At 25.5% G+C, this 12,979-nt stretch overlaps 1 protein-coding gene across 1 annotated transcript; it reads right to left on the reverse strand.

The window, feature by feature from the left end:
• Window positions 1-10,298: 10,298 nt before the first annotated feature.
• On the reverse strand, window positions 10,299-12,123 carry LOC108819328 (probable RNA 3'-terminal phosphate cyclase-like protein). The gene is made up of 6 exons (XM_018592340.2): window positions 11,851-12,123; window positions 11,534-11,683; window positions 11,282-11,460; window positions 11,025-11,200; window positions 10,735-10,948; window positions 10,299-10,637 (listed from the first exon to the last, which is right to left on the reverse strand). Exons 1-6 carry the CDS (start codon window positions 12,053-12,055, stop codon window positions 10,428-10,430), a joined length of 1,134 nt encoding a protein of 377 aa, XP_018447842.1. The 5' UTR covers window positions 12,056-12,123; the 3' UTR covers window positions 10,299-10,427.
• Between the last annotated feature and the right edge of the window lie 856 nt (window positions 12,124-12,979).

The raw sequence follows: 12,979 nt of genomic DNA on the forward strand, positions 1-12,979 counted from the left end.
TAGAAAATAATAATTAGCACAAACACACATAAGCATATATTCATAATTAAACGTATTAAAGTAGAAACTTTACGTTGATATGAACTTACTACCTAGAACAACATTATATTAGTAAGCAGCATGGCAATAATCATATGTATGTACAAACGCATAATCATAATAGTGGCCATAACATACGTAAGACAATAACAAAAATTTGAAAATTTACGTTGACATGAACTTACTACCTAGAACAACACTATATTAGTAAGCAGCATGATAATAATCATATGTATGCACAAACGCCTAATCATAATGGTGGCCATAACATACGTAAGCAGATTTTAACGTAAGCAGCATGACAATAATGACAAAAGAAATCAACGCCTGAACCTCACCTTATATCTTTTCTTGAATCAATAGTTATGTTTGGTAATCAAATATGAGAAGTGAAATAATATAAGGGAGTTTAGTTCTATATATGTAGATGTGAATAATATTAGTTCTTTTTAGTTTATAATTTGAATAAAGGAAAATTAACATTATACTTTTACATTTTTTGGTCTAAGTTTTAGAAAAAAAGATAATTACTATTAAATATTTCTTGATATATATATATTTAATTTCTTTACAGTAATTTTTTCTTCATGATTTTAGTAAATGAAAGTTAGTATTTAGTAATATATGAATTTGTGAAAACGAAAATTACTATTTTTAATATTTAATAATATAAGAATTTCTAAAAACGAAAATTACTATTTTTAAAATTGTGTTAATATGTGAATAGTTGTAGTTTTTATGTTTTGATATTTTTAATTATGATTTGAATAAATTAAAATTAACTTATAAGTTTTTAATTTCTTTACGGTTATCTTTTCTTCATGATTTTAGTAAAGGGAAATTAGCATTTAGTAATATATAAATTACTATTAAACATATAATTATTAGTAAAGGGAAATTAGTATTTAATATTTTTAATAAAATTATAAAAAAGGAAAATTACCATTATAGTTTAAAACACATGTCACAATCTTTAAATATTTGGTTGCCATGTGTCGCGATCATGTTGATTAGTAACTTTGAAGAACCAAGTTTTATATAATAAGATTGTACTTAGGCTAAAGCGTATTATACATATATCTTTGTGGGTTACATTAAAGATATAAATACTTTTGACTAAATTGGAAGATTACCTTAAATAAAAGCTATGAAATTACATAATATGATTAACATATATATCAAAATTAATGATTATGAATAATAACGATTTGATAATATTTTTTATCCTCCATATTTTTGTTTAATTTTATGTTATTAAAAAAATTAAACAATCATGTTAATCATATAACTAAAAAAATTGAGATTTTTCTTATATGTTATATTTTAATTTTTTTAAACGATTATAAATTAATAAAATGGTAAAAATCTCACATTAAAAATTTTGTGATTAATGGCAACGTTTTTTAGTTCAGCCCATCATTTGTATAATGGGATTTGAACAATATTTGATGATTAACTAAATGAGTCACATACATAGTAGAAATTTTATTGGTTTTAAAATTGTTGCATACCCAAAATCAATATGAACCATCATCACTTTCGTTTAAAATTCTGTTACAATAGAAAATATAGGGTTTGGCGAAAAATCCGAATCCAAATAACCGAACAAAATCCAATCCGAAAAAGTATTACAGAACTTTAACTAGAATTGATTAAATATCCGAATGGATTCAAAATTTTGGTATGTAGAGAACTAGAACCAAACTCGATACCGTAATATTTTGGATATCCGAGTATATTCTAACCAGATTTATATACTTAAATATATTAGGTATGTTAAATTTAAGTATTTTGGCATACATTTTTCAAATTTATATGTTATATATTATTTTTATATTAAGAAATGTTTTAGTATATATGAACTTTAATTAATCTTTCTTTTTTTTTAAAAAAGGTTTTCCGAACCTGCAAAGATTCAAAAAAACCCACAAAGATCCAAACCAAACATAACTTAACCGAATTAAATGATATCCAAATACATATCTCTAATCCAATGTAAAAAATGGTTATTGATAACAAAATATGTATTGTTTATAATTTTAAATACAACATGTTTTTTAAAAAAATTCACCTCGCTCTGATTATCATCTAGTACTTTATTATAAAACGGAAAGGATAGACATTGGAATTTTGATGGGATTATAAAGGTTAAAAAGTGAATGGCGAATATATCTATATTATTAAAACAGAAGTACAATAAAATATTCCTAATTTTCCAACTTATTTACAATGACATGCCACTGAAGTAATTAAATGAACATATCTTTAAGGAATCATTGTCTTTTCCTATTTATTAAACTATTTCTTAAATCAAATTTAACTTAATTTTCGTATTTAATATATTTTCTTAAACAAATTAGCTTAATTTTAGGAATATTCAAATTTAAAATCGATTTTAACTATATTAAACTTGGATAATGTTACCATTAATTATTTTGAACAAAAATCAAGTTTAAATTAGATATTAAACAATATTATGAATATTCCTAAAATATATTTTTAACTTACCATTAATTATTTTGAAAAATAAAATTTATATATGCTAAGATTTAAATATCTTTAAACAACTTATAGAACAATATGAAATATTTGTAAGTGAATATTATTTTTAATATACTATAATCTCACCTAAGATTATATATTTCAAAAATTTATAACATATACGTTTAATCGTTTCAGTTACTATGAATTATTTTCAACAAGAAAATTTAAATATCTTTGTATAAAAATGTTTAATGTTTATAACCAAATATTCTTTTTCTAACGTATCTAAATTTCACCGTATTATCCATATTTGATCAAAATATTTAAATTCTTATTACATTTAAAATAATTTCATGTTAAAAGAAATATTATTCAAACATATCAATAGATCAATATTTTGTCAAAAATTTAGCAGCGGGAACGGCTCACTATTTTCTACAGCACGTAAACTATTTGATTGTTGTATTTATAAAATATTTAAAATATGATAAATATTTAAAATATAAACAAATAAATATTTAAATAATATTCATTTATATAAAAATGAAAATAACAATCCGTGCGGACCAAGCTCTGGTGCATGTTTTCTTTTCAAATCCTGTGTCATTGATTATTTTGTAAATGGAATCAGAAACAGAACACATGAACGAAACATATACCATGTAAATCTCTTTAGTTATAATGGTTTGGTTTGAGAATTTGTATATTGATAATTGATACTAATTTGCGTCTGAATTTTCAGATCAACTTTAGTTTGAAAAGAGGAATAACATTTTGATGTAAGAAAATATGAATTTATGGAAGTTTCTTATCCTAGTGGTCAAAGACTTAGAAACTCTTACATCAAATCAGGCATTGGTTCAATTCTCACATATTGCAACTTTTTAGGTCAAAAGATGCAAAATTGTTCATCGTGGAATTAAATATCACATATATGTTACCGGTCACTAAATCATCATTTGTAATAGACATATAGATTACATGATGATGTAACTGAAGATTCGAACAGTGCTAAAAACATATATACTATGGTAAATTATTTTGAATTTCTTATTTTGTAATTTTGTCAGCACAATTTCGTTCTAGACCTAGATACATTTATCCGGAATGGAAGATCCAAACCGAATCAAACCAAAAAAAGAGATTTGATTCGGGTTTGGATCCTACAAAATACTCGAGCGGATCCTATATCTCTAGAACCAAAAAAATTGGAACCGAATGGATACCCAAATGCTCGATGAACGGGTGTGTTCCTCTACATGTGTATCGCACCACCTGCTTGATGAAACGGTGCATTTGTTTCTTGGAGACTCGAAAAATTGTTTGAATCTGATTATTGATCGGACAAAAAATGGTTATAGTACCGAAAGGGATAATCAACATCTTCTATGATTAGCTTATGTTGGAAAGTGGTTGTGGTATGAGTTATACCGTATCAAAGGCAAGAAAATGGTCATGTCACTAAAGTTCGTAACCACTAACACCATCCACACAATGGGGGGTTGAAACTAACCAAAACTAACTGTTTACTAATACTCAATAATGAGGGTGTTAAAATTTTATTACATATCTAAGATTGCTTTAAGGGTGTCACAAAGTTTCAACATGTTGATAGAAAAATTATCCAGCATAGACATTCAGTCCAAATTAATTGGAAATAAATATTGTGTAGATTTTTTTTTTTTGATCTCCACCTAATAGTTCAAATTAAACTCATTTATCATATAATAAATTTTATTTTAAAATAAAATAAAAATTATTTCAAAGCTCATATTTTTTTATGATCTATAAATAGAGTCTATTCTCATTTTATCTGGATACTGAAGAAAAAACATCATTTTCACTATAATCAACTATTTTAGTATTTTAAATTTTATTTTTGTTAAATGGATTTTAATAATAAAATTTTAACACTTAAAATTCTTCTTAATAAAAATTATGTTATTTTTCTATAAATTAATAAAATTAAAAATATTATTTATATGTATATATTACATTATAAATATATAAAAGTATGAAAAATGGTGGGATATGGTGTTGAATTTTTTAAAACAAACTAGTGTAAAGGTTAAAAATAAAGTGGATGTTGAATATCTTAAGTGGAAAAGAGAGAAGATGACATAGAATGTAAAAAAAAAGAACGTGTTGAAAATTTAATGGATGTTGAAACCATTGTACATTGTCTAAAACTCATAAACTAAGAAGTTTAATCCTTACTAGAACTTTAGGCGCAGGTGTTTGATTAAACTTGTGTTCAATGTAAACTCATAAACAATTGTTTTATATGTGTATTTTTATGTTTTGTAATTTACATATAGAGTAAAATATATTATTTTATAATATAGATGTTTGATAATATATTTTTTTATTTGTACATAATATTATATTAAAACTTTATAACTCGATGCACTTTGATATAATTGTACTATTCATATATTAACCTGTTGTTTTTTGTTAATTTATTTTCAAATGAAACAAAATACTAAATTTTAATTTTCTGCTTTAGTTTTCAATGAATTATTATTATTTTTATGATATTTGTTGTCATGAAAATTGAACTCTCGAAATTTTTATATTTGACTAAACTAAATAAGGTAATACTATATTTAATTTTTTATATAATATATATTATATATTTCAGTTTGTGTCTTTATTTTTACCACAAAGAAATAATAACCAATATAATTAATTAATTTTAAAAACAATGGCAGAATATGTAAATAAAACATACAAAGAGTACTTAGTTTATCTTATCTTATTATATAAAGCTTGGTTCTTTAAAGTTACTAATTAACACGATCGCGACACGTGTCAGTAAATTTTTTAAAATTGTGACATGTGTTAAAATACATATAAGTAAATAAAATCAAGCTTATCTTTTTAAAAGATTAAACCAAAATTATTTAAACAATTGTTTAATAAAGCTAATTTTCCTTTAACTGTTTAATAATGCTAATTTTCCTTTAATGTAAAAGACTTTTTAATGCTAATTTTCCTGAATTTAAATCCTAATTAAGAAGTTCATAACCCAAAAAAAATATTTACATATATAAAAACGATTTATAAAGTTAAAATAAATAAAAATTAATATTTACATATATAAAAACGATTTAAAAAGTTAAAGTAAATAAAAAGTAAAGATAACTATGAAAGAAATAAAAAAAAACTGTAAAGAAATTTTAAATGCTAATTTTCCTTTTTTAAAATGTCAAAGAGTGACTAATGTTAATTTTACTTAATTCAAACCTTAATTAAAAAGATCATAATCCAAGAGGAACAATGATTATTCACATCTATATATTTAAAAAGATCATAATCCAAGAGGAACAATGATTATTCACATCTATATATATATAGAACTAAGCGCTCTCATATTTATTCACACAAACAAAAAAAAGAGTCTCTCATATTTATTCACACAAAAAAAAAGAGTTGCTTCAAGAAATATACAAGGTTAGGTTTTATATCTCAACTTGGCATGTCCTTCGTGTTGTTGTGTTTTAATACGTTTATTGGTGTTGGGTGACATAACTTGGCATGTCCTTCGTACTGTTGTGTCTGTTTTAATACGTTTATGGTTACTGTTGTGTCTTATTTAATACGTTTATTGGTTTATTGGTGGATGACATAACGAGATGTTATGCTTATTCTTTCTGTGTGTTTCAACTATGCTTATTTATTATGATTATTTACCAGGAATTTTCAAGAAACAATGGCTTCAGCAAGTTATTTAATTCTAGATCAGTTGAATAAAAAACGTCATTACCGTTGTACGGTAGTACGTCTTACTAGAAAGTGGAAGGCCAAAAATTTAAATAAGAATAATGAGCTTATAGGAATGAATTTTCTCCTACTCGATTAGAAGGTATATTTTTTAATAACTTTTTTTAAGTTTTAATCTTATATAATTTTCTTATTAAAATAATTTGTTTATTATATAGGAAAATACTATTCAAGGTTATGTGACATGTGTTAATCTATCTCATAATTAAAAACCTTATTATAAATATTATAAATAGTAATTTTTCATTTTTAAAATTCTAACCAAAATATTTAAGATTGTGACATGTGTTAATCTATCTCATAACTAAAAACCTTATTATAAATATTATTAATAGTAATTTTCCATTTTTAAAATTCTAAACAAAAGATAATTGTAAACGATTATTGATAGTAATTTGCCTTCTAATATTTTTACATGTGTTTAAATATATAACGATTAAGATATATATGTACTTATATAATAAATACGAGTTTTGAATAATCTAATTGTAAAAATTATTTAATAGTTAAAATTCATTTAATATTAATTGTTTCAGAATTTTTTTAATTTTTTCAGAATTCTAAACAAAAAAAAAATCTTATTATAATAAAGCTTGATTTTTCAAAGTTAGTAATTAACACGATCACGACACATGTCAATTAAAACTTTAAGATTGTGACATGTATTTTAAATTAAAATCAATTTATAAAATATTTAACACTAATTTTCCTTTTCTAAAATCATAAAGAAAAAATAAATGTAAAAAATATTTAGTCGTAATTATCCTTTTTAAAAATCTTAAACCAAAAAATTGTAAAACAATATTGATTAATGTTAATTTCCTTTATTGAAATCATGAAGAAAAGATAATTGTATAGAGTTAAAAAAAACTGTCAAGAAATATTTGATAATAATTATATTTTTTGAAAAAATCTTAGACCAATGAAACTTTGTTTTTTAAAGTTATTAATTAACATGATCGCGACACATGACAATTAAAAGTTTAAGATTGTGACATGTGTTTTGAACTAAAATCAGTTTGTACAATATTTAACACTAATTTCCTTTTCTAAAATCATAAATGTAAAAAATAAATGTAAAAAATATTTAATTATAGTTATCCTTTTTTAAAAATCTTAAACCAAAAAAAAACTGCTTAATGTTAATTTTCCTTTATTCAAATCACGAAGAAAAGACAACTTTAAAGAAATTAAAAACTGTCAAGAAATATTTGATAGTAGTTATCCTCTTTAAAAATTCTTAGACAAAAAAATATAAAAGACTATATAATGTTAATTTTCTTTTATTCAAATTCTAATTAAAAAGATCATAAACCAAAAAGAATTATAATTATTCACATCTATTTATATAGAACTAAACTCCCTCATATTTGATCACCAAGTATAATTATTGATTCAAGAAAAATACAAAGTATGGTTATGTATCCTTATCTTCGCATATTCTTTTTTTTTACAAATTCATGTTAATTTATTTTGTCATTATTGTCATGCTGCCTACATAAATTATTGTCACAATAATGATTAGGCGTTCGTATAGTAATAGTTATCACTCTATAAAAATATTTGTTTATTAATGCAAATTTTGTTTCTTAAAATAATAATTATTATCTTAAAGACTTCATATATAATTTTATATATGTAAAAATATTAAACCTAAACCCTTAACATTACTCCAACTCTAAAACCTAAGTTTAGATTAGTTAACCTTAGTTTTTTTGGTCGATGTTAATCCTAGGATTATAAATGTTCTTTTACTTTTTAAAAGTGAAAATATAATAGGGGTTAGTGTAAACATGAAAAGTAATAATATGAATGTAGTATTTTGACAATTTTTTATTTATTTTAGAAACTGGAAAGCTTACATTATGATGTATTCACTACTCCATAAAATATCTTATATTTGATAGTTTTTAGTTTTATGTTAATAACATGTATTAGAAAAAACACGTTAAAAAGAGATGAAAATTGCGAAATAAAAAAAGATAGAGAAAAAGATAATTTAGTAAATGACATTTCTTTAACAAAATTTAGGATAAAATGTGCACTAAAAACTGAAGTAAATAGAAAAATAATATTTTAATTAAAAATTTAATTTATTAATAAATAAACTATTTTACAAATATTTTATAAAGGATTTCTAAAATATAATTTATCTTAAAATTACTACTAAATATTTTAAAATTTAAACATAATATTTAATAAATTTGAAATATTTTTTTAGAAATTAATTTATAGTTTCGTAGTATATATATTTTTAATCATAAAATATTCTAACAAATTTCACAATATTTAAAATATCAAATATTATTTTCAATTATATTTTGTTTAAAATTTTAAAAATAGAAATTACTATTAAATAATATTTATTATAAACTATTAACATAAATCATTTTTGTTATCTTAGTATATATTTATTTATTTATGAGATAGTTTAACTTATATCACATTTTTAAATATATAATTGTCATGTGTCACAATCATGTTACCTATTAATTTTGAAAAACTAGGCTCAATATAGTATTTTATGATAAGATTTCATTAAAATTTTAGAAAAGAAAATTAGTATTAAATAAATTATTTTTCAAATCTGTTTTTTTCTGTTAACTGAAAAACGAAAATTTCTTCAAGTAACTATTAAATAATTTTAAAATTATTTTTTAACATTAAATAATTTTCAAAATTAGCTGTTTCAAACTTTGTTTATTTTATTTTCATGGTACATATATTTTTAATCATTACATATTTAAAACACATGTCACAATATTAGAAACAAATTGTTATCAAATAATCTTTGCAATTGTATTTTGGTTAGGGTTTCAAAAATGGAAAATTATTATTAAATAATATTAATAATTACTTTCTAAAATTTTTGTTTTGGTTATTATCTTAGTATATATTCTTTTAATTATGAGATATATTAGAACAAGTTACATTTTAAATATATAATTGCCATCATATTAATTATCAACTTTGAAGAACCAAGCAACTTAAAAAAAATTATTAAACAAAATTAAATTATAAAATTCAACAATATAATAAATTATTTAATAAAAATTATGAATAAAAATATCTATTAAATAAATAAATAAAATTCATTTATGTATCATGATTATAAAATAAAATTTTAACTTGAACTTATGTAAAAAAATTAATTATAAAATAAATCTCATACAACATATGCAAATCAATCAATAGATTATAATAAATTATTATTACTTTATGTTCTTTATTAAATTAAAACATCAAAAATCCCGTTGCAACGCAACGGGCTTATATCTAGTTATAAATATAATGATGACTAAATATGTAAATAAAAAAAGTACTTAATATGTGTTATCCATGTTTACAAACAATTCTCACTTCTCATATTATCTATGTTTCCAAACAATACCGAAAGATAATTCATTTTTAATAATATAGATTTATCATATTTCTAAACAATATCAAAATGTATTTCACTTTTAATAATATAGAAGACAGATAAGTCTGAGCTTAATAGATTTACAGAAAATATTATCTACTCTATTAATTTAGAGTTTTTTTTATTTATTGATAAAAAAAATTGTCATTTAAGTTTGAAACAAAACGCATCTCAAGCGACTCTTTGTTCTTTGACGCGCCATAGCATGTGGTCAAGAAACTATAAATTTAACTACTCATGATTCCATAGATTAAGGAACTTTAGCTAGGGTTCATGCTTAGACAGTTGGGGGACATTCAAAGAGAATGTGGTGTATGACAATCTGATCGGCGAATGTAGCCCCGAACACAATTTGAGAACCTGCTCTAGAAAATGGTAATTGAAAAAGTTGGGTTTCGGATTCTCAAGCGACTCTTTGAAGCTGATTATCTATCGGACCAGTCCATCATGATGAGGTGTTTGAACATGAAAATTAATCTGTATAGTGGTAAAACTTTGTAGAGACTTTCAACACATATAGTTATAACATTTGGTTGCTACAGAAACTATTTGAGATTCACGAGCACGAGGATGATGTCAAAAGTGGTGACATTGAGACATCTGACCAGTCCATCATGATGAGGTGTTTGAACATGAATATTAATTATAACACATCAATTAAAACAAAGACAAAACTGTAAACAAACATAATGGTGAGGAATCAAGACAACTTTCTGGAGAGGTTAATCAAACCACTTCCAACGCAAGTGAGTATGACAGTTGCAGTATCAGGATCAGGTCTGAAGCTAAAAGTAACTCCCAGAAACTCCTTCAAGTTCCGCAACGTCTCAACTCCATAAGGTGATAACGTTCCCACTCGAACCTTTGACACGTCTTGTTGGCATAGAGCACATAGTATAAACAACAATCCCTGTCAAAAAAAAAAAAACATTAGATTAGAGAGAGTCACCACCACCTCCAACTTAAAAAAAGTAAATGATCGAGTTTGGTGTTTATGGTAATAATACCTGGTGTGTTGAATCAACAACTCCGCCTTTCTCAATCTCCTGGAGAAGCCATGAAGCTATCTCAACTCCTGTGTCTTCCGCTGGTTTCCTCTCTTGCCTCTCCACATCAAGCTCTCCTGTTTCCTCTACTCTTCCACAAGACACTGCTGTATCCGCAGAGATGTAACACCCTGCAGTTGTTTCCGCTACCAATGATATTCCATATCCAGGTGATCTGCAATCAAGTGTGTTTTTCAAAATGTTAAGCTCTTGTCAATCTCTCAAGATAAACATGTTTTTCAACTTCTTACTTTCCAGCATGAAGGCCAGATTTGTGATCATTGAAAATGTGAACATCAGGCAAGAGGTTGTTAAAGACTCCACGAGCAGTGAATCTCATGGAATGTTCAAAGTCAGAAGAAACTCTCGCAGAGAAAGTCCAACCACGTATCCTCTTCACCATTCCTTCTTCTACCCACTGGACAGCCTGAAGAAGCAGCAATAAAAACAGATAAGACCAAAGCTTGCAGTAAAGAAAGAAAAAATAAAAAGAAGAAAGTACACATACGGTGAGAGACTGAACATTTGGAACAGTTAAAAGAACTTCTCCACCTCCCTCTGGAGCTACTCCACGCGCTTCGATTTTAAGTTCCAAACCTTCTGAAGGCACTCCAAAACGCTTCAAGATGTGTAAAGTAGCGTTACGTACTGTGTCAACACTCGGATCCTTTGGATCATCAGTTACTCCTAGCAAAAGTGAAAACATATTAAAACAAAAAAGGTTTTGCATTATTATCTTAATTTAGAAAATAAGTTTTACCTTTAAGCCTAATCGAAAGGGGCTTCTTTCCAAATAAACCTAACACAAGCAGTGACTCCAGGTAATATCCCATGGATCGAGTCAGGGCACAACTGTGTACTAAGTTCTTCCCTCCCATTATTATCCCAGGCTTGTACTTCAATCGTGTCCCTGCCAAGTAACACAATCAAACATTGTCTTTGTCCTAAAGCTTCAGCTAAATAGCACAACCTAAGATCTTGACTCTGTCCTAAGAAGGGTAACTCTCAAATTGGAGTTTCAATGGGGTGGGACTGAAGAAAGCAACAACCTTTTGAGATGGGTAAGAGCGTACTAACCCGTCTCGTTAACCTCAACGACGCAGTCATCGGAGACGGTTTCGAAGAGGCGGAGAAGAGACATCTCGTGACGGAGGAGGCCAGGAATCATGTCGTCGGCGCGAATCTCGTCGATGATTATAGGAGTTGAGGAAAGGGTTGAGAGAAGTAGCCTCTGCCTGAAGCTCTGGCTTCCCTTCAACCGCTTGTACGTCGTCTTCCCCATAACTTTCTCTGATCACTCTCTCTTCTCCGATGTTTTCTTAAACCCTAGAACTGAAGCAGTACACCTTTGTTCTATGGAAAGACTCTTTTGCAATTTCAATTTGGGTTTGGCTGCTTTGTGGGCTCAAGCAATCAGGCCCTTTTACATTTACCTTGACAATTACTCTATTCTTATTTAGTTCTTCTTTGTATTATTAAATAAGATAATGAAATTCCACAAAAAAAAAAGTGCAACTATTATCACATAATAAAATTCCAAAACATAGAAAAAAATATTCCAAAAATAATTTGTGTTTAAATTTGGAAATCTAAATTTATTTTTGCCTTTAAAAACAAAGATACTTTAATAACTAAAAATATTGAAGATTTTCTTATATATTATTATTGACTAACTATATAAAAATAATCATTTTTCTATTGTGATTTTGGTATAAATAAGACAGAAAATGTCAAAATATTGTTGAATTTTGGTGCGCTTCAATTTTGATATGTTTGTCTATTTGGTTATAGAAGAATTTAAAAAACAGTTAAAAAATTGCTTCACAGAAAAAAATAAAAGGGCGTTAGTTTCAAGAGTGAAACATATTATTGATTTCATGTTTCATGTTTCATGTTTATGGAAAAATAAAATGATGTTAAGTCTAACCATAAGTTTCTTTACAAATGACTTGGTTTTGTTAACAAAAAAATATCTGAAAACAATAGTATCAATCCTAATATATTGGGTATGGTTAGTGGTTTGAAATTTCAGTGAATATTTGATTTATCTTGATATGAAAGTTCTAACACATCTATATTAATAAAGTTGACATGAAACTCTCCACAGTCAGCCACGTCACTCCTCCTATGCCCAAATCGCGACACGTGTCGAGCAGAGAACACATCTTCTCTCTTTCCTCTCTTCTCCACTCGCGCATCTTCACAG

This window comes from Raphanus sativus, chromosome 8 (assembly GCF_000801105.2).
Source record: "Raphanus sativus cultivar WK10039 chromosome 8, ASM80110v3, whole genome shotgun sequence".
NCBI lineage: Eukaryota > Viridiplantae > Streptophyta > Magnoliopsida > Brassicales > Brassicaceae > Raphanus > Raphanus sativus.

Bases quoted from the DNA above. Each gene is read 5' to 3' on its own strand.
- LOC108819328 (XM_018592340.2), bottom strand. From the start codon at position 12,055: ATGGGGAAGACGACGTACAAGCGGTTGAAGGGAAGCCAGAGCTTCAGG. The intron at 11,201-11,281 runs GTATGTGTACTT...CTGCTTCTTCAG, and splicing joins CAAATGTTCAGTCTCTCACC to GCTGTCCAGTGGGTAGAAGA. The intron at 10,949-11,024 runs GTAAGAAGTTGA...ACTTGATTGCAG, and splicing joins TCTGGCCTTCATGCTGGAAA to ATCACCTGGATATGGAATAT.